Below are 22,279 nucleotides of genomic sequence, written 5' to 3'. Positions count from 1 at the left end.
AATAACTTAATTCAACTAAAGGAAACAGGAGGTTTGGGGTTACCCAATTTAAGAATGTATTATGAAGCAGCTTGCTTTAACCGGTTAAAGAATTGGATATTATTAGAGAATATAAAACTTTACGTTTTAGATGGCATGCATACTTGTGGTATGAGAAAGAGAAAGTAAATAAAGAATTTAATTTTCATATTATTAGATATGGTTTATTTCAAACTTGGAGAAAATATAAAGGATTTTTTGAAAATAAAACTCCAGGTTGGATTAACCCAATAGAAGCATTTATGAAGAGGGGTATGCAACTAAATTTAGATATGGATATTTATAGAGAGATTATAGAGTGTAAGGAAGGGATTTGGTTATTAAAGAGTAGAGAAGAGCTTAAAATAAAAGACTGGTTTATGTATTATAAATTAAAAGATATATTTAATAAGGGTAAGTTGAAGGGTTTTAATGAAAATAAATGCAGATTTGAAATTATATTAAACAAGGGAAATAAAGGATTGATAGGACGAATTTATAAATTATTAATTGAAATGAACTTAGAACATGAAAGAATTAAACCAGTGATGGTGAAATGGATGAAGGAGTTAGGATACAATATTGACCTGGAAATATGGGAAAATCTGTGGAAAAAACAATATAAATTTACAATTTACAATGAAATAAGAGAAAACTATATAAAATGTTTTACAGATGGTATATTACTCCTGTTATGATAAGTAAAATGAAAAAAGGTGATTCGGATCTATGTTGTGGAAAAGATAAAGGAAAATTTATGCATGCATGGTGGCTTTGTAAAAAAATTAATTTTTTTGGAGAAAAGTATTAAATGAAACTAACAATCTGATTAATTCTAAAGTGAAAATGGACCCTTCCTTTTGTTTATTGGGTATACCTAAAAACAATTTAGATAGATATGATAGAGTCATACGTCAATATAGTTTTGCAGCGGCAAGAATTACAATAGAATTACAAGAATTACAAACCTGGAAGCAAGTAAATAAACCTTCAATCAATGCTCGGAGAGAGAAATTATGGATGTATATGCGAATGGCCAAATTAACAGAGTCCTTACATGGAAAGGACAAGGAAGATTAAAAAAAAAACCATGGTCAAAGGCCGTTGCATATTGGGACAAACTGGCGAAAATGAATTTTATTAATTTAGTTAATGAGTTGTAGATAATTAATGGTTTTTTATAATGATTTTAGTATATTTATCTTTTAAAAATGTCATAACACTTCTCCGGAAGTCCAATGTGGTGATGGGAACTATCACAGGGTGGGTGGTAATTTTTCAGGGCACTATGAATTTTGTAATTTTTTATTATAATAAGTAGCAGCAATTTTTAAGCAAGATCTCTTTCGTATTTTCTTTTTCTTTGTATGTTTTGTTTTATGTTATAAAAAAATAAAAATTTATATACATATATATACAAAAGGCCTCGTTGGCTGGCCAAGGCCCACACCAACATAACACAGGCCCCAGATTCGGCCACAACAATCCTGCATCTGAAGGAAGCCAAGATTTGGCCTAAACTAGCACTGCCACCAAAGGCAGGATCTTTCGACCCTTCCTAATGGCAGAGATCCTGCAGATAAAGGCACGAGAGATTTTAGGTGCCTGGCTGCAATGCAGCTGCAGTGACAAGAAATGTTATGAGCATGTGCCATCATCTCCAGATCTACTTCTAGAAGCTCATGAGATCATCAGGAGAGGCTTCAACTGTGAGCTTGCAGAGTGGCCATACGGTAAGGGTAGGGTGGTCAATTCCTCGGTGGGAAATTCCTGGAGATTTGGGGATTGAGCCTGGGGAGAGTGGGGTTTGGAGAGGGAGGGGCCTTAGTGGGGTGATGTCATACAGTCCACCCTCCAAAGAAGCCATTTTCTCCAGGGGAACAGATTAGGCCCCAACTGGAGGTTGGCAACCCTAGGTAAGGAACATGTCTGCCAGGTCACTTCATTGCACAGGCATACTTTCTGTTCTCGGGACTGAAGGATCCTCTTCTAAAACTGATGGCAAGAAATCACGCTCTTCATGCAACAAGCATATATGCAGCATCTCAAAAGAACATGTCAGAGAAGAGAAAAAAACCCAGGCATTTTAAGAAGGTGAGGGCAGCAGCCGCTTGCCAACACTGGCCTCACCCCACACCTGTTTTCCTCAATCCCTCTAAAACACAAATGAGCAAGAATTGCCAGAACAGAGCCTTGTTAACTCACAGTGAGGGCTCCTTCTGTTCTGGGGTCGAAGGGCATCTTGCAGGTTCGTGGGTTTTACCATCACATGCCCAGGGAGGCAGGACCAACAATTCAACTTCCTGTCTTCCTTGGTGGGAAAGCCCGCCTAAGCCAGTGTACGGACTCGCTGTCAGCCCTTGGCCCACAGAACCAGAAATCACCACAAAGTCATATAGAGTCCAAACAGATGGTTTTTACTGATCAAATAGGCATACAGTGCAAACGAATAAAATGACAGCTCTGAGAGGCTCACTAGCTGGGAGATATTATAAGGCAGGCAAGGCGGGAGATTACACGCATGAATACAGTTTCCCAGGAGCTGAGTTCCCAGGCCTAGGTATGCGACCTTGGGGGGCAGACAATACAGCACAGAGACAGAGGCAATAACGAAACCGAGATAGCAGCCTGACATTCTGCTCCCCTCAAGGCCCCCTCCCAGTTCGCAAGGGGGCTGGCCTGTTCGGGTAAGCAATGTGAAAGGAGTCGACGAGGTCGGGGGCGGAAACATCCCGTGCGCGCACCCATTCATCATAGGCAGGGGGGAAATGTTTCCAACGAACTAGATATTGCAGATTGCCATGGTGAATACGGGAGTCAAGGATCTTGGAGACTTCGAAGTGTTCTTCCCCCCCCACCATGATGGGTTGCGCAGGCGGTGGGTCCGGATGCCACCGTGGAGAAGCAACATGGGGTTTGAGGAGGCTTATGTGGAAAACAGGATGCACACGCCTCAAGGATTTGGGGAGAGCCAGTTCCACTGTGACAGGGTTTATGACCCGAGTAATGGGGAAAGGGCCAATGAATTTGGCGCTGAGCTTATGGCACGGTTGGGTGGAACGGAGATTTTTGGTGGAAAGGTAAACCAAAGCACCCACTTGCAGATCACCCCCGGGGGAGCGATGTTTGTCAGCTTGCGCTTTGTATTTACGTTTGGCCCGGTCGAGGTTGCTAACGAGCCAGGGCCAAGTGGTACGGAGGGCGTGTGCCCAGGAGGCAATGTCGGGGTTCCCCTCCCCCTCTACATCATCTGTAGGAGCGATGGGACTGAAATCTTGTCCATACACAGCAAAAAACGGGCTAAAACCTGTGGATTGATGCATGGCATTATTGTAGGCATATTCTGCTAAAGGTAACAGTTCCACCCAGTTATCCTGGTGGTAGTTAACATAACAACGCAAATAACATTCAAGTACAGCATTGACACGTTCAGTTTGACCATCAGTTTGAGGATGGTATGCACTAGACAATCCCTGTTCCACCCCCACCAACTTGAGGAAAGCTTTCCAAAACTTAGAAACGAAACCACTTCCGCGGTCACAAATTATTTTACGCGGAAACGAATGTAAACGAAAGATATGCGTCACGAAGAGGCGGGCCAGTTTCTGAGCAGAGGGGATCCCTGCGCATGGAATCAAATGTATTTGCTTAGAAAACAAATCAGTAACAACCCACAACACAGTTTTACCCCCACTGAGAGGGAGATCAGTCATGAAGTCCATAGCAATCACTTCCCAAGGTCTGCTGGGCGTTTCAAGAGGTTGTAGCAGTCCCGGGGGTTTGCCCTGCGATCGTTTCGCAGCGGCACAAACGGGACAGCTGCGGATGAAGGAGTCAATGTCGGAACGCATTCCCCCCCACCAGAACTGTCTGCGCAATAAGTGAAGGGTCTTCAGAAACCCAAAGTGCCCAGCTGTTTTGGCTCCATGAGCTAAATGTAAAACGTCTTTCCGGAGAGCTTTGGGTACATACAATTTTGAGTCTTTGTACCAGGACCCCCCTTGTTCCAAAACACCAGGAGGTAGGGTATGAGCGGAACGTTCTAAAAGGCACTGGTCCCGAAGGACAGTTAAAAAGGATTCGGAGATGGGGATTTTGGAGGGAGCCCCCCCGTCGGTCATGGAGATCTGAGAAACAGTTATAGGGCTAGTGCTTACGTGCGGCGGCGCGCAGACTGCAGGCGGCTGAGCGGTCGGAGGGGTAGGAGGGGCGGGAACTCCGGTCTGTTGCGGTGGCGGCTGGGCAGCCGGTTGGGCTGGCGGAGCTTGCGAGTTAGGGAAGGTGTGCTGATGCTGGGATCGGGTTTGCACAGCCAGCATAGGTAGGGCCCCACGTTGCATAGGGGTGAACAGAGAGTTGGTGGGTCTTTCGAGTTTTACCGGATATTGTGGTAAACGGGAGAGGGCATCCGCGAGAACGTTCTGCTTCCCAGGGACGTGCTTCAGGGTGAAACGGAACTGAGCAAAGAACTCCGCCCACCGTTGTTGTTTCGCCGATAGCTTATGGGACCCCGTGAGGGCAGCTAGATTTTTGTGATCGGTCCAAACTTCGAAGGGTACTTTAGACCCTTCCAAGAATTGCCGCCATAAAGTCAGTGCATGATGAACTGCAGAGGCCTCTTTCTCCCAGATGGGCCAGTTTAATTGAGCGTGCGCAAATTTTTTTGAAAAGTAAGCGCAAGGGTGAAGAAGACCGTCCGGTCCTTGCTGGAGGAGAGCCCCTCCCATGGCTACATCGGAAGCATCGACTTGCACAATGAACATTCGATTTGGGTCTGGGTGCCGTAGCACCGGCTCCGAAGTGAAGAGGCGTTTGAGGGCTAGAAAGGCGGCTTGGCATTGCTCAGTCCATAGGATTTTTGCGGAGGGCAAGGCTGCCGAGCTTACTTTTCCCTTAGTTTTCAGCAGGTCCGTAATGGGTAGAGCCACTTGGGCGAAGTTAGGGATGAATCCCCGATAGAAGTTTGCAAATCCCAGAAATTGCTGTACTTGCTTACGGTTGGTGGGGGGAGTCCAATCGAGAACGGCTTGGACCTTGGCGGGGTCCATGCGAAGACCTTGGTGGGAGATGATGTATCCCAAAAACGTGAGTTTGCTTTGGTGAAATTCACACTTAGCTAGTTTAGCGAACAGTTGATGGTTACGCAGACGTTGTAGAACTTCTCTGACCAGAGTCACATGCTCGTCCATAGTTTTCGAATAAATGAGAATGTCATCTAAGTAGACCACCACCCCACGATATAGAAGGTCATGTAGGATTTCATTGATGAGTTGCATGAAGACCCCCGGGGCCCCTTTTAATCCGAATGGCATTACAAGGAATTCATACATTCCGAAACAGCTAGAGAAGGCAGTGAGGTGTTCATCTCCTTCGCGGATACGGACTCGGTAGTAGGCTTCCACCAAGTCTAATTTAGAGAACACACGGCCTTCCTGTAATTGTCCCAAAATATCCGATATTAATGGGATAGGATAGGCGTTGGTCTGGGTAACCGCATTGAGCTTTCTGAAGTCAATGCATAGGCGAAGGTCGCCCTCTTTTTTCCGGACGAAAAACGCGGGGGCCGAGTTTGGGGCATTCGAAGGGCGAATGAACCCTCTGGCGAGGTTTTTGTCCAAAAAGTCCCGGAGGACAGTGCGCTCGGAAGCGCTCATAGGGTAAATCTTACTTTTGGTTAATGTGCAGTCCTTTACTACTTCAATCGCACAGTCTGAGGCCCGGTGGGGGGGTAAGGCATCACATTCCCTAAGGTCGAAGACATCTTCAAAGTCCCGGTATACAGCGGGTAGAGCTGGTGGTACTGGGGCAGTAGAGGTTAATGCTGGAACGGGCGGAAATGGCAGAGCAAAGTTTTGCCGATGCTGGTCGCAGGTGGGACTAGCGAAAGAGATAGTGTTTGTTTCCCAATCAATACTGGGACTATGTCCTTTAATCCAGTTAATTCCCAAGACCACTTCAAATCGGATAGGGGCTATAGTGAAGTCTATTTGTTCCCAGTGGGAACCAATTCCCATTGCCACCCCTATGGTGCGGTGATCAACTGGACCCCCCTGGAATTGGCTCCCGTCCATTTGAGCAAATTGGACGGGGGCGGGTAAAGCCTCTGAGTCGGCTCTGAGTGCAGCAAACGTGGCTTCACTTATGAGAGTGCGACAGCAACCGGAGTCAATTAGTGCTTTGACGGGGATTTGTGGACCTCCGTTAAGGTGTTGTAAAACTGCATCCACGTAGACGGTGGAGTCCACTTCTTTGATTTTGGTAGGAGCATTCGGTTTGATAGGAAGATCCTGAGAGGTCTGTGGAGATGCTCCATTCACCACAGACCGGAGCCGTTTTTTGACAAGTCGAGGGGAGATTCCAGGTTTAAGGCTGGAGAAATCCAAGGGTTTTCCTCATCCGAAGAGGGAAAGCTGTCCCCCAATGGGGCACTTGTAATCCGAGACCCGGCGGGGTCGTTGGAAGCAGGCAGGGAGGCTGGGTCCCCGGCATGGAGTGCAGAGGGTGTGGGCCTTCCCGGAGCTGCGCTGCGGGTGGCCGCGGTGCCTCTGCGTGGTGGACGACCTCGGGCGCGGGTTGTCGTGCTGGGACGAAATAATTCCTGGCGGCGTGGGCAAACGGCTGCAAAGTGGCCCATTTCTCCGCATGTAAGACAGGCACCCCTCTGAAATCGGGCTTCACGTTCCTGGAGCGGACGTGGGGGATTTCGTGGGACGAGCAGTGGTGCCTTGGGTTGAGGCTTTTGGGTGCCCTTCTCCTTGTGTTTTTGACGGACGAGAGAAATAAAGCGGCGGCGGCTTTCCACTTCCTCGGCTAATAGGATCCAGCCTTCGAGGGTATCGGGATCGCCCCGCATGTAAGACCAGTTCAGAATGTCAGGATGCAAGGCTTCCCTGAAATGATGGATTAGGGTGGTCTCGGGCCAACCTACAATTTTACTTGCCAGTCGCTGAAATTCATCGGCAAATTCCCGAACTGTAGCAGAGCCTTGTTTTAATTGTAAGAGTTCCGTTTTGGCTCTTTCCCCCAGGAAGGGGTCCTCAAACCTCCTTCTCAGGGCAGTCATGAAGTTGTTGAGGGAACGAATCGCACGAGAGCGGGTGTCAAACTGGAGGACCATCCAGTCAGCCGCTTTGCCTGTCAGGAGGGAAGCTACGTACCGCACCCGGCTATCTTCCGTGGGGAAAAGTTGACCTTGTTCTCGCATATAACTGTCCACTTGATGCAAGAAACAAGGCAAAGTCTCAAGAGATCCGTCATACGTAGTCCTCAATTTGAGTTGCTTCCAAGGGCCGGGCGCGGGTTGACCCGGTTGCACGGGTGGTCCGGGCGGAGGAGCAACAGGAGCTCCAGGAGGCAAGGGTGGAGCGGGCACATTAGCAGGTGGTTGCACGGGTGGTCCGGGCGGAGGAGCAACAGGAGCTCCAGGAGGTAAGGGTGGAGCAGGCACATTAGCGGGTGGTTGTACGGGTACCCCCTGACCCGGTATCGGAACGGGCTGTCTCTGAGCTATCAGGGTGTGTTGTAATTGCCTGTTCTCTTGAAGCATAAGTTCCATTACTTCCTGGAGTTGATCAACACGGTCGGAGAGCTCCCGATTCTGGGCTCGTAAAAGATGAACCTCCTCACTTGGGCCACCAGTAAGATGAGGCTTACTGGTTCGGAAGCTCGTGGCCCATTGAGAGCTATCCCCATATAAATCCTCGTCTTCAGACTCATCTGAGTCTCGACGTCGGTCAGCCAAACGGCGTGCGCGTTGGGTCGCACGCGACGGGACAAACGCCGGGGAAAAAGTTAGACCTGATAGTCCCAGTACATAGTCCTTGGGGCGCGTGTCCACGTTCGCCTGATTCCTAATCCTTGCTGCAGCCGCCCTGGCTGCTTCCGCCGCCTCTCTCTCTCTTGCGACCCTAGCCGCTTCGGCGGCTTGCTGATCCGCAAGAACTTTGGCGTTCTCAAGTCTTAGGGCAGCCTCTGCCGTAATGCGCGGCAAAAGTTCTGTCTCGAGGAGCAAGAGTATGGGGTCAGGTTCCCCGCCCAGCAGAGGTTGTACTCGAACCGCTAGTGCGGATGCCTCGGCTCCAAACGTCGGGGTCAAAACTTGAGCCAAGGTGGCTACCGGGGTGTCCTTTGTACATTCCACAAGGAGAAGAGCGGTGCTAATAGCGACTCGCTTGGCCTCAGCCTGGCAGCTGGCCGCATCCGGGATCAGGGAAAAACCCTCCGGCGGGGCTCCCGCCATGGTAGAAAGAGTTTGTCGAGAAATAAGATTATCCAAAAGTCCAGTTAATATTTGTAAATCCTCAGTCGCCAATCGGGCATCGTCCAGTAATTGATCCAAGTCCTGAAGATCTAAACGAGCATCAGTATCCTCCGATGTTAACATCCAGAGACGTCCTGTAAGAGATTGCCACTGCGCCTGTACCAGTCCCCTCAAGCGGCAAACCTCTCGGGTCGTCCGGAAAAGTTCAGCGATTAAGTCTTGTAACAGAGTAGGATCCTCTGAGAAGGGCTCCAGGGTAGTAGATCACCTGGAGAGCTGCACAGCTCCCATCCAAGTGGCAGGCGAACCCCCCTGGGCTCCAGCCTGGCTAGGAGAACGGTGAAGATGAGGGAGAGCTGTCATAATGTCAGCCCTTGGCCCACAGAACCAGAAATCACCACAAAGTCATATAGAGTCCAAACAGATGGTTTTTACTGATCAAATAGGCATACAGTGCAAACGAATAAAATGACAGCTCTGAGAGGCTCACTAGCTGGGAGATATTATAAGGCAGGCAAGGCGGGAGATTACACGCATGAATACAGTTTCCCAGGAGCTGAGTTCCCAGGCCTAGGTATGCGACCTTGGGGGGCAGACAATACAGCACAGAGACAGAGGCAATAACGAAACCGAGATAGCAGCCTGACACTCGCCAAGCTAATAAGACAGGTGAGTATAGAAAAAATAGCAACTACAAAACAACAATGATATAAACAGTAACGTGGAAAAAGTATTAACCACATGAATGTAGAAGAATAACTCTCTGAGGAAAACTATCAGAACAGATGGTGGACAAAGGAATCCCAATAACAGACTAGCTCGAGGATTGGAGTGATCCCATTCACCCTGTCTGCCCAGACCCCACTTGTGAATGTCTTGGATGTCTTGGATCAGTTAAACTAACATCTGGACGGGCAAGATACCCTTCGACCCCAAAACAGAAGGAGCCCTCACGGTGAGTAAACAAGGCTCCGTTCTCATTCTGGGGGAAGGGCATCTTGCAGGTTCGTGGGATCTCCAAGAGCTATATCATTGGGTGGGAGTTATTGATCATCCAAGACATGCTGTAACACCCTTCTACCAAAGGCTGCGTCAGCTGAGGCCATGGAATTATTTTGTAGTGTTTTATGAAAGTGAAAACCGAGGACCAGGTGGTCGCACGGCAGATCTTTTCCAGGGGAGCTTGTTTCTCAAAGACTGCCGAAGTAGCCGTGCTGTGTACAGAGTGTGCAGTAATCCCGGTGGGGACCGGAATCTTGCTAGCCCTGTAAGTCTTACAGCGTAGCTTATAGCCGCCCTGAACATCTTGTTTCCTTTCGCAAGATTGGACAGAGAAATGAACAGTGAGTCTGAATGCCTGATAGATGCTGTGTGTTTGAGGTACACCTTAAGAGTTCCACAGAGATCCAAAGTGTGCCACAGAGATCCAGATGCTGTGTGTTTGAGGTACACCTTAAGAGTTCCACAGAGATCCAAATTGTGCCAGTCTTTTTCCTTGGGGTGTTTTGGATTCGGGCAGAAGGACATAAGATATACTTCCATTGCAAACAGGAACTACGAGTTCACCTTAAGGATGACGGTGGGGTCAGGTCTAAGGACCACCTTATCATGATGGAAGATGCAGAACCCTTTACACACTGAGAGGGCTCCTAGTTCAGAAACACAGAGCACGGAGGTAACCGCTGTCAGAAAAATGGTTTTCATCCTCAGCATTTTCAGTGGAATTTCTTGAATAGGCTCAAAAGGTGGTTTGGTAAGAGCCGCTAGAACCACATTGAGGCGCCAGGTAGGAAAGCAATGAATGATTGGAGGTTTCACCTGAATGACCCCTTTTAGGAATGTCAAGATATGAGGGTGTCTAGAAGGAGAGAAGCCTTCGATGGTTGGAATGACAGTTGAGAGTGCCGCCACCTGACGGCGCAGAGTGGTGGGTTTGAGGCCCTGATCCGCCCCATTTTGCAGGAATTCCAGTATCTTGGGAATACCCGGGACAAGAGGGTCTGTGTGCTTTCTTCTATACCACAATACGAAGGTCTTCCAAGAAGTATTGTAAATCCTTCTGGTGGATGGTTGTCTGGACTGTCCGCCATCTTGCTCGATAGAGCGAAGAAGAATTATGAGGAGGGAGGGGGAGGGAGGGAGAAGGATCGGATAGAAATAGGATGTTCGGGAGCCGAAGAAAAAGTCAGGCCTTCAGGAGAAATACCGAATAGACGAATCTAAGTAGGTAATAGAAAGAAAAGGCCTAGAGGAATGAGAGAAAAATCCTAAAACGGTCGGAGCCAACGGGTGAAGCTGTCTCCCTGATCAAGGCAGGATGGAAACTGGCTTAGGTGGGCTTTCCCGCCCAGGAAGACAGGAAGTTGAATTTTTGGTCCTGCCTCCCAGGCCAAGTGATGGTAAAACCCACGAACATGCAAGATGCCCTTCCCCCAGAACGAGAAGCTGTCTCCCTGATCAAGGCAGGACGGAAACTGGCTTAGGCGGGCTTTCCCGCCCAGGAAGACAGGAAGTTGAATTTTTAGTCCTGCCTCCCAGGCCAAGTGATGGTAAAACCCACGAACCTGCAAGATGCCCTTCCCCCAGAACGAGAAGGCAATTTTTTAAAGGCTTTTGCATTTGGAACATATACCGATGATCAAAAGATAGACGGCAAAAGAGCTGGTCATTTAGTTATATGATAACAAAGTTGGAGGAAGTTAGATATACCCCCGCAGTCTGCACTATTGATCAAATAAAGAGCAGTCAGATGAAAACACAACACACATTGGAAACACCACCATTTTTAAAAAGGAATCCTCCTCTAAGTAGTGGAGAATTCAGAAAATGTGAAAAGGCAGTTTAGAAATGCAAGCCACAACTGCCCACTTTAGAATCAACCTTTAAAAGATCACAGTGGCAGCAGAACTGTTTTAGAAGTCAGTTCAAAGGGGGGTTGGGGAGAGCCCAGATCCTGTCCAAGAACCCGGAAAATGGCTTTGAGGAGGATTCTTGAAGAAGCAACTGCAGCTCACAATCCAGGTCCCCAGGCAAATATTCCTGCCAGATATAACTGCTCGGAAGAGACACAAAAATCCCAACTAAGCCAGAAATGAGATTTAGCTATATGCGCCTGCCCAAGAACAGTGAGCGGCACAGAGCTGTGGAAGGGGTAGCTGAAGCTTGCAAATTTTCAACGTAACTTATTTGGAATGTACAGATATTGAAATTTCCCCCTGTATTGTTTAAATATGAATAAAAAGATTTCCGATTAAAAAAATCTGTTAAAAGTTACTTTGAGTGGCATACAAAGAATATTCTAGAGTGGGGTCCTCAATGTCGTGCCCGTGGGTGCCTTTCTTCTTGACTGCCAAGCATTTTTGGAAAGTGAACGGGGCCAGGTGGAGCTTTTGCCCACAAGTCTTCTGATTGGCTGTGCAGGTTTTTAAAAAACGTTGTTTTGGCAGCAGCTGCCACCATAACACAAGGATCTTCACTGTGTGACTGAAGGTAAGATGCTGTTGCCGTTTTGTGGCTGGCTACAACCTCCTGCAGCAGCCATTTTGCGGCTGCGCCCACCACCCTGAATCAGAATTCCAAAGGTGCCTGCTAGCTCAAAATGGTTCAGGACCTTCTGTTCTACAGGGCCAGAATAGCCAGAAAGAGGTCAAGGCTTTACTTAACAGCATCCAGATGAAAAAATGGGGGAGAGGCATACCCAGTGGCACCCCGCTGCTACCTCCCAAGAAAGAGCCGCTTACATGCACTTGATCATCAAGAGAAGAGACAGCAGCTACCTTCACAGATGGCGTCTTGTTAGGAGCTCCGGTCCACTCTCTCCTCAAGTGAAAACTTTTATCTTCTCTTTTTACAACTTTTAACTATCTGAGGGTGTTTTAACTATCAGTCTGAAACCTGAAATAATCTCAGGGTCTTTTTAGAATTGTTTTAAAGATAAATCAGTAACACTGTGGCTGGAAAAATCTCTAAAGGCTTGAAGGAGACTATGTTTACAAGAAAACGCCGACGTTCCTCCTCCGAAACAACTGGCTTAAAAGTTGGCAAACAACAAAAAATAGATAGGTACGTCCTTGACAACAATGCCTCTGAAACGCAACCTGGTGTAATTAGACTTGTTAACAGATTTGCTGCTTTAGAATCAGAAACCCCATTACTCCCGGGTGATGAAGAGGGAGTTTTGCAAGAGGAGGATACTCCTCTTGATTTAAACCCACGTCAACACTGCTGCCAGCAATTACCTGCATTACTCCTGGATATATTCTCTAAGGAAGCAATTTTAACCTCTCAATCCATGGCTATGTTATTAGCTAAAGTCAAGGACATAGAAGCCAAAGTAAGCTCCATGAGGGAAGCTATTGACCGTTTTGTAAGCCTTAACAAGCCTAACATGCGTAATGATAAGGCAGACTTTGAACTTCCGCAACCAAACAAACTGACTGCAGCTGACTTGCCAAATACGAAAGAGGATTTTCGGATCCATTCTCCACCAGCTTCTCTGACATTTCAACGGAACCATTTGGCTATCTTTTTTAATTCTCAGACTGATTACTATAGATGGAGCAATTTTAATGCCATTACCCTTTCATTGAGCCAATTGCTTAACTGCAATATCTCAACTATATCCCTACGCTCCTATTTTAGACTCCCCAGAGTGGGAATTTATAACAGATTGGTTCTACAATTTAAAAATGGAGATATCTCTTCTAGGATGCTACACCTCCAAAAAAATTTATATAGGAAATACGGAATTCGGGTGACCAGAGTTTTTAAGAACTGTGTGCAAGCTCCCCTGTGCCTCAAGTTAAGGGGAAAAGATTTTCTATTTAAACCAACAAAGGATGCTTTAGGAGTAGTCCCTCTCAGTAATATTAGAACAGAACAGAAACAGACAAGAGATGGAGTCAACTCTATCAAACCTGACAATTCGAATGTAATTCCAACTGTTCATCCCCTAAATGGTGAAGGTCCTTCTTCCCTGCAATCATCATCTCAGGACGCAATTTCCAGGACCTTTAAATTGCCAGGGAATCTGGCTACCAAGTGTCAGGATGGAACTCATTATGAGATGGATTTGGACTTAAGGTCACACAGAGTTACTTTTCAGACACCATGTTTCCCGTCGCATAATAAATCTCTGGCTACTGAAATTTTGGAAGCCGAACATGCTACTGCTCAGCAGACTACTTTAACAACTTTACCCTTGAACCTCCACTTAGAAGGGTCCCCTAAGGAGACGGAAACTAATATCCCTCTGTCTTATCCTCTACCCACATTACCTTCAATGCAGTCTCCCTTTACTACTGCGACTGTTAATCTGGACTCACCCTCCCAACAAAATATTCAAACAGATGCTGAGGTGGAAGAATTGCCTTCTCAGGCATCCCAAGCCAGAGAAAATCTGGAGAACTTAACTGAAGACTCCTTTTTACTCTCATTTGGGGATCTCCCTGCCCAGGAACAACAAGACGTAATTGAGAGATTGGAATGTACACAGCAATCCCATTTAACACTAGACATTCTCACTGGGGGGGGGGGGCAAGCTGGGGGGGGGGAGCTACCTTGCGTTTGATGTTTGCCAGCAAGCTGAACTTCTCTTGCTTGAAAAATGGGTGCTGGAACTCAATGGCCAAGTTCTTCGCAGAGGTCATCATGCCATTTTCCAGGGCAATCACCTTCCTGAAGCCATCTGTGAAGGCATTTGAAAACTTAGCATCCTTTTGTGAAGTTAACAAGGGGACCTTTTTAAACCTTCTCTTATGTTTAAAACAACTTTTGTGGCACACTGGATCAGGAGTCCATCCCGGGTGGGTCTTCTGACACAAACGTCTCAATCCTCTTGCCACTATTTCGGACGCTTTTTACTGATACAACAGGCTGCCGCTCAAGATCTCGCACTAGCAATACCAGAAGATTCTAAGAAATGCCCCCTTCCAAATTCACCCTTGAATTTTACCCATTATTACCTAGATGTTTAACAGCAATTTAGAATTTGGTTTTGCCTAGTAAGAAAAAAGGTCTCCCAACTCACCAGAAATAATTATCTGATAACACACTTTTAAAAACAGGAAATTATCTTCTCTTCCAGTTCAATCAAAAACAGACAACCTTTTCAAAAGAATAAAATGTTCTCAAAAGAGTACCAAATGAAAGTAGTTGGTGATAGAAATTCAGGTCAAACATTCTTTCTCTCCCCCGCTCCCCCCCCCCCCCCAGCATTTCAACTTAAGACAGCCCACATCAGTTACTGATTCATTTTGGGACCATTTCCTAGTACAATAAACCTAATGGTACCTTGCAACTACTGCAAGACTGTCATAAGCAGTGGAGTGTTTCCAGCGTGGAATTCGACAGCTATCTGCAGATGAATTAGGAGTCTACTCTCAATTTAACACAGCCACACAGACAAGGCCAAAGTACAGAAACCGATTATCCTCCCCAGGTGAAATGCTTGCTCACACATGCTCTTTGCTCCATGTAGGTCACACACCTGTATGTTTTAAGAAGCGGGAGAGGAAAAGCTATGGCCAGACAGAAGCATCATCACAAACACTGCTCACTGTTGCTGTTCACAGCTTCATCCACAGTCTCACTTATTCCAAGACCAAGTCGTCATTGTACCAAGGTGAACAATGCTCAGGGAACCTCCTTTTTCTAGCTCTCCTGCATGTACGTTCTTTAGTCTAGACCAGGGGTCTCAAAACTGCGGCTCCAGAGCTCTTTGGCCCATTGAGTGCGGCTTTCCGAACTTGGTTCGGAGCCCCTGCTCTTGCGCCCACTCGCGCCGGCAGCCAGGCTGCGGAGCCGGCGCACCTGAGAGAGAGAGAGAGCTGGCGAGCGGGCGTGCTCTATCTCCCCCCCCCCCGCCGTGGAGAATGGCCGGGTCCCCCTTTCCCTTGCCTTCTAGCCGCGCGATTGCTGGGCGGGCGGCTCAGCGGTTCCTGCCCCCCCCCCACCTATCAGCTGTTGGGCAGTGCGGGCTTCCTTTGGTAGACCTGGCCTCCGGCTGAGTCCTATTGGGAGGCCATGTCTACCCACTGGCTTTCTTGGCGGTAGACCTGGACTCCGAGGAGGGGAAAAAGTCCCCCTTCAGAGGCCAGTTCTACCAATTGGCTTCTATGGGCCTCCGGAGGCCAGGTCTACTGCCAAGAAAGCCAATGGGTAGACCTGGCCTCCCAATGGGACTCAGCCGGAGGCCAGGTCTACCAATAGGCTTTTATGGCGGTAGACCAGGCCTCCAGACGAGGACTCCGGACGTGGAGGGGAAAATGGCATGGACTTACAATTTAATTTTTATCAATAAATAAGATCACTATTAAATATGATATCAAGTTTTATTCATTGTACCTATAGTTTAATTAAGACTTAAAACTTTAAAGTTTATTAAGTTAATAAACAGTGTACCTACCTATATAGTTTAAGAAATTTGGCTCTCAAAAGAAATCTCAATCGTTGTACTGTTGATATTTGGCTCTTTTGACTAATGAGTTTGCCGACCCCTGGTGTAGACACCAGTTAATTATCAAGGTAGGAAAACATTTATTGGCTAAACAGAGTTCCTCACATTTTTAAAATTTAAGACTGTTCTTAAGGCCGTCGTTTTAACACAGTTGTCATTATCTCATCTACTAAATAACTCCCTGAACATCAACCCAGATCGTCTTTGCATTTCACACATGGAGCAGGATGGCCCTCACCTTTGCCTCCCCCCTCCCCCATCAGCTAAGCACACACCTGCAAGAGAGAAAAGCTATCCAGCCCTTCAGCCGAACATTTGAACAAAGGCAAAACTGAATCATCTCATCTGGCTCCTGGGGTCTCAAATGGGGCCAGTTGCAGATTAATGATTTATTGGTTATTAGGCTATATGGCCACTGTTGCAATGTAATGTAATTGTTTGATGGCAGGGTTCTAAATTTTTAACTGTTGTTCAGTTTAATTTTTAGGTTCAGTTAAATGATCATTTGATTTGCAGTTGGATAATTGTTAAGAATGTTATCGTACGAGAAAGTTAGCTATTGCACATTAAGCTGGGAGGAAAAAACTAGAACTCGCACACAATACTTTATAGGAGTCTACAAACAGTTGGGCTGAACGGGGGTGGGTGGGGGTGGACGGGAACCCCCCTCATAAAGTAGCGCATCTAATACTGAACCAACAACAGCTGCTTCAGAACACACCAATATGAATGGCACTGGAATGACTTAGTAGAAGGGGGGGTTATTGCATTTCTCAGAAGACTGAACTTAGACAACAAATCATTCGATCCTATGTATTGTTCCCGAAGACATGGAGACTCCACTTGTATTGATTGCTTCACTGCAAAAGTCAGGGCAGAATCTGTACTCATCTTAACTCTCAGTATCCAGACTCCAACACAGTATTCAGCACATCTTGAGATTAACAGTCATGATCAGAAACAGAATTGATCAGATCTGATGATCAATGGCACACCTGCTGTCCAATTCGTTGCTGGAAATGCTTGGGAATTTTTTAAAGCTACAGTGCAGCTGTACCTAAACAGAATGTTCTAGTGAGAAAGCAGACTTGGTTTTTACAACAGTTACAACCTACTCAGTGAGCATCTTTATCAGTATATTACTAGGTGTTTTGCATTGTGCCTAATCTTGTGTCTAATAGTTAGTGGAATTCTACTTAAAATCTGAACTATGTTTTGGACTGTGTGCTTGAACCTGAATATCAGAGCCTACAAGAATCTCCCCCCCCCTTTCTCGGTGGGCCTGCCGCAGATCCTGAGGTCTTCTGCAGCCGGCGCCAGGCCCACTATGGCTCCAGGGCTGCTTCACTACTGCCATGCCTGCTGCCGCTCCCAGGCTCCACCACAGCCGATGCTGGGCCCAGCGCAACTGCTGAAATCCACTGCCGCCACTAACCATCACACTGAAGGTAGGAAAAATCTATTTTACTTTGGGGGGAATTTAAACCCCCTCAATGCATTTTTTTTTTAAGATTTCAGATTTTTCTGCAAATTTTGGGGGGGGGAATCACCCAAGTTTGCAGAGAAATACAAGTGTGGCCCAATCTGCAAGTTTAGATATCTGTAGATGGGGGCCACAGTTGAGAAACAAATGTATAGATTACTTATATATTATTATTATAGCAACTTGATTATGCGTTGGTTGCCTTTAAAAAAGGCAACTATAAAGAAATCACACAGAATTCATCTGCAGCTGTGCACTGCAGGGAGAGAGCGATACTGCTGGTAAAAAAGATGTAAAACAGAGAAGCTTTTTCTACCATTAATGATATTCTCATTAGGAGAAACCCCAGTAAGTTCCAACAGAGCCCCAGGAGGTGTTTTAAAGCCAAGGCAATAAGAGTTATAATTTCTATGAACTTTATACCAACTCTCCCCGCGTCTCCAATAGAAACAGTCAGCCTGAATCCACTAACAGCTCCTTCCTTTGCAGCAGGCACTTGGGAAGGAATCTTGGCTTTCAGAAGGGGCTATCCCTCAAAGCAGAAACAGCTGCTTGGCAGAAGCATTATCTTGCAATTCAGACACAATCTGGGCTGCTTTGTGCTGCTAACATCAAGCTTCCTTTAGTCCACAGATCTGTTTTCCACCTAGAAGAAAGGAAATGGTAGTACCACACCAAGTTAACAGACACTTACAGATGTTGAGTTGACGGATGAAGCTGGACAGGTTGTTGTGTTTGAAGTATTTGGGAAGCAATTCTTGCGCAAACCTCTGCTCATCCAGAATGCTGAAGTTCTGTCCATTCTAGAAAAATGGGAGAAACACTGCAATAAGAAACTGAAGGTACACAACCCTGAGCCACCTACACAACAGTCGCACTTCATGTCACATTAGAATTCACCAGGAAGGGGCCTGGTAAGCAAAATGAGGAGGGACTCACTTGTTTCTTCAAGAAGCAGCATGGTGAAAGAGCTAGTGCAGGAGGCTTGCATGCAAGAAATCTGAGATTCAATTTTCCTCTTGCCCAGAAAGCTCATAAAGATAATTGTGGGCAAGCTCCCTAGCTCTTCTTTGGCCTCATGTACCTTAAGGGGCCACTGAAAGGATAAACACGCTCTTTAATATAACCAGAGCTTATTAAAAATGATCATAAAACCCAGAGGCTGAGCATCAAAGCAGTTCCCCAGCAAAGCAATATTCTATGGTTCCCCAACGCGGTGCCTGTGCGCATCCATGGTGCTTGCATGGACCTTTCCTGGTGCCGGTCAAGTGTTTTTAGAACGTAGATGGGGCCAGGTGGGGCTTCTGATCAGCTACTGGAGATATGATTAGTTGTGCAAACCTTTAAAAAGCTGGTTTGGCAGCAGCTGCCACAACACCACAAAGATCTTCAGTGTATGACTGAAAAAAAGCTGTGTGTACAAATATTTTAAAACAATATATTCATTTCAAAAGACATCCTGTTATACAGAGCTTCTGCCTGAGATTCTGAAGAGTTACTATTAGAGTTAAGCGTGACCTCATTCTGAGATTTTGTGGCTGGCACTGCCTCCCACAGCAGCCATTCTGTGCCAGAATTCCAAAGATGTCTGCAGGCTCAAAAAGGCTGGGGGCTGAACTTTGGACGAATCAGAAAAGATTTGGTCAACTGACTGCTCAGATATTGGACAGAGACTGTCAGTTACGGTCAAGTCTTTTAAAAACACAGACTTAATCTAGAAAAAGATTATTTAATCATCCAAACAGTCCAACAGTTATGCCAATTATAAAAACAAGTCAGTTAACAGGTACTGTAATTAACTTTCTTTAAAAGGTTGCATCTCTCAGTAATGCTGGATAAGGTCTACATGTGAACAAGTGGCATTTATCCCTGTGTGTGTGTGTCTCGAGAGTGAGAGAGAGAGAGAGAGAGAGAGAGAGATTTTCCCCCCAGCTGGGAACTGTTTATTTGCAAGGGGCTTCTCCCATTCGGTCTTGAGTAGGGTAGTGAAGTAATCAGGCACTGGAATAGCCCTAGAAGGAGTGGAGCAAATCCAAGGCTGCTAGTGCCTTGGAAAGGAGGGTTTGAAAGTCCTCCTGTGCAAAGAGTCTAATCTGCTTTTCTTCTGCCGGGGGAAGTTCCCTCCTCTGTACCTTCATCATTGGATGAATCAGGGAACAGACTGATATCAGAACACCTAGAAGGGGGGGGGCTTTTTGGGCTGCCTTAGTAGGCTAGTGAGGTTTGCCACAGTCCTGACAACCCCTGTGGACTGAAATCGTTCCTTCCATAGGCTCCTTCCATGGTTCCTGGTTGGTAGGGCAGTCTTCAATGGATGGGGCTGGGGAAGCAATTTGCAGAGACTGCAGCCTTTCTGCAAAGGCACTCCTAACGAGCTCTGCCAGCTCTAAACTTAAAGCTGAAAGTCCCCCCTCCCCCGTGCATTCGTGCGGGGCTGTACTTTACCGTCTGCAGCCTCGTGGCCGTCTCGAACTGGGTCACCCCCAGAAGCCCTCTGCGAAGCGAGAGGGACTTGTCCAGTCATGGGCTCTAGTGGAGCAGGCAGTGAGGTGGGCTGTTCCAACACTGTGGAAGAGAGAGCCCAAGGCGTCGTCTGAGTGAGGCTAGAAGCCTCTTCTTTTTGGCGCCCTTATCAAATTTCACTAAGGCGTTCTGTTGCCCCAGGTCGGACCAGAACCAACGGGTTGAAATTAAATCAAAAGAGTTTCCGTCTAGACCAGGGGTGTCAAACGGGCGGCCCGCGGACCAGATCCAGCCCCGGAGGGCTCCTCACCGGCCCAAGAGCCAAGCCTGCCCGCCCCACTCTCCCGGGCGATCCTGGCCCTGCTGGGGCCAGGAGCACCTTCCCCGCCATCCCCTCCACTCCCCCGGCCGCTCCTGGCCCCGCTGGGGGCCAGGATCACCTTCCCCGCTATCCCCCCCCCCCACTCTCCCGGCTGCTCCTGGCCCTGCCAGGGGCCGGGATTGCCTTCCCCGCCACCTCCACCTCCCCCCCACGCTCCTGGCCTCCTGACTGAGACTGCCATCTCTATGATTTGGAGCCAGTTTGGCGTGTCTTGCTGATGACCTGCAGCTTGTCTGAGCCACAGCTGTGACTGCAGGAGGGTTCGTCCTGGCTCTGATTAGCTGCAACAAGCAAGCCCGGATCTAAATCCTTGGACGAGATGTACTCATCGTTGCAGGTCTCCACCATTTTGTTTGGGCGGGAAATTTTTGCCTGGCCTTAAGCCTGAGGCGAAAGGAACCGGGCGGACAAGAGGGAGACGAAGACAAAAGCACCAGTGACAACACAGAACAACAAAGACACACAAAAGGTAAAAGTTGATCCTAAAACACAAAGGCTAGTTTCCTAAGACCTAAAGCAGCAAAGCGCTGTAAGAGCTGCTCTCCCTATCAAAGGCAGGAAACAAACTTGGGCCTAAGAGGAAGGAGGGATCATTTCTCCCCGGGAGACAGGAAGGCTGGTGTTTTTTGTTCCTGCCTTCCTGAGTAAGAGAAGGAGATAATCTGAGCTGAAGATGCCCTCCTGCCTCAGAGCGAGAATTGAACCTGCAGGGCATCAAATAAAAGTCTTTTAAAAATGCACAGCTCCTGTAAGATGGCAAAAATGAGAAGCCGCCAATAAAAAGCCAGTGTTCCCAGGGTATTTTCAGAATAGGATCCATTTGGAATGTAAACAGTGATGATGCCGGGGGGGGGGGGGGCGGACACGACACAACAGACTACTAAAAACAAGGATGTTTTTTTCCAGAGTGGAACCCCGAATTAAGAATGGGAAGAATCACAAATCATGCCAGCAAGCTGGATGTAGGAGTGTAACATAGAAAAGAAAGTCATAGCTGAGTACGGTTGCAGTGCCTGCTGATAAGGAACTGAAGGATGAAAAAGCCTTGCCAGAGCACTAAGAATAGCAGCCAGCAGCCATTTAAAAACAGAAACAGTATCTCATTAAGAATGGTTCAAATGGAAAGCAGCTAAGTTGTCTGCTTGTTTGGCTTTCATTGCCGGTGCTCTGCGGAGACTTAACTGGAGAAGGCTTATCAGTTAATCCCTCAGAGGCCAGGAATCACCTTTTGGTGACAACACACGGAAGTGTTATGGAAAATATGTTGCAGGTGACACATGACTAAGACAGGCAGGCAGGCACATGCAGGCAAACTTGTGCATTTCTTTGGAACAGGCTAGCTGGCAAATACCTAAAAGAGCCACAGTGAACTGAAAAGCTAAATAAGGTGCCTGAAATCACAAGCTATTTGTTAAATTTGCTATTTGTTAAATTTCCTTCAGGTTTTCCCCCCACAGAACCCTGTAATTTTTAGATCTGACATATAAATCTCTTCTAAAATTGGTCACTGCCCCAGAAAACTAGACCGTGGCCAGAACAGCTCTACACTTCACCAAAGGCTCGGGGGATGACCAAGGAAGCTGCACAGCCGCACACCCACTTTCAGTACAGAACCAGCTGGTTCAATTTTTATTCAGGGAACACAAAAGAACCTTGGGAAGAGGCAGGTCATATTTTGTCAAGCACGCTCCTGCAACCAGTGTGGTGGAGTGGTTAGAGCAGGGGTGTCAAACATGCGGCCCGCGGCTTTTTCTCTGGCCCGCAGAGCCTCCCCGTCCCTTTCCCAGCTAGCCAGGGCCACTCCTGCCCCGCGGGCCGAGCATGCCTCCTCCACCTGCCCCTTCCAAGCCTCGTCGTCTCCCCCGCCGCCTCCCCTCCCCACTGTTCCCACCCTCGTCGGGGCCATTCAGGCCCCGCAGGGCAACCCTGCCACCCCTTCTTCCCCTTGTCGGGGCCCCACGCACCAGCCCAGAAGCCCAGAAGCCTCCTTCCCAGGCCAGAAACCCCTTTCCTGGGTGCGCGAAGCAGCAACAGAGCGTCGCATGTGATCAGGCTCCATTGTTGGCCCACTAGTTGCTAGACAAGGAGGTAGGTTGTTTCTCCTCATTTGAGTCCACCTCTCTGCTTTTGTTGGCATACCTCCCTCCCTGACCCTTTCATCACAGCCAGCAACTTCTGTTTGGCTGCTCTTCCCGGGTGCATCTCCCTCGAGCTCAT

The 22,279-nt window shown here is 47.5% G+C and overlaps 1 protein-coding gene across 1 annotated transcript in view; it reads right to left on the bottom strand.

Annotated features, from left to right (window-relative positions):
• Positions 1-22,279, bottom strand: part of LOC130486366 (heat shock factor protein 3-like) — a 53,566-nt gene that overhangs the window by 26,335 nt on the left and 4,952 nt on the right. Inside the window, exons 2-3 of the mRNA XM_056859628.1 lie at positions 17,912-18,020; positions 13,837-13,964 (exon numbers count right to left, since the gene is read on the bottom strand). Of these exons, the coding sequence (XP_056715606.1) occupies positions 13,837-13,964; positions 17,912-18,020 (237 nt within the window). The remainder of the gene's footprint in view (positions 1-13,836; positions 13,965-17,911; positions 18,021-22,279) is intronic.

This window comes from Euleptes europaea, chromosome 13 (assembly GCF_029931775.1).
Source record: "Euleptes europaea isolate rEulEur1 chromosome 13, rEulEur1.hap1, whole genome shotgun sequence".
Taxonomy (NCBI): Eukaryota; Metazoa; Chordata; class Lepidosauria; order Squamata; family Sphaerodactylidae; genus Euleptes; species Euleptes europaea.
The sequence above is the reverse complement of the archived record's forward strand: the minus strand, read 5'-3'. Positions and strand labels throughout refer to the sequence as shown.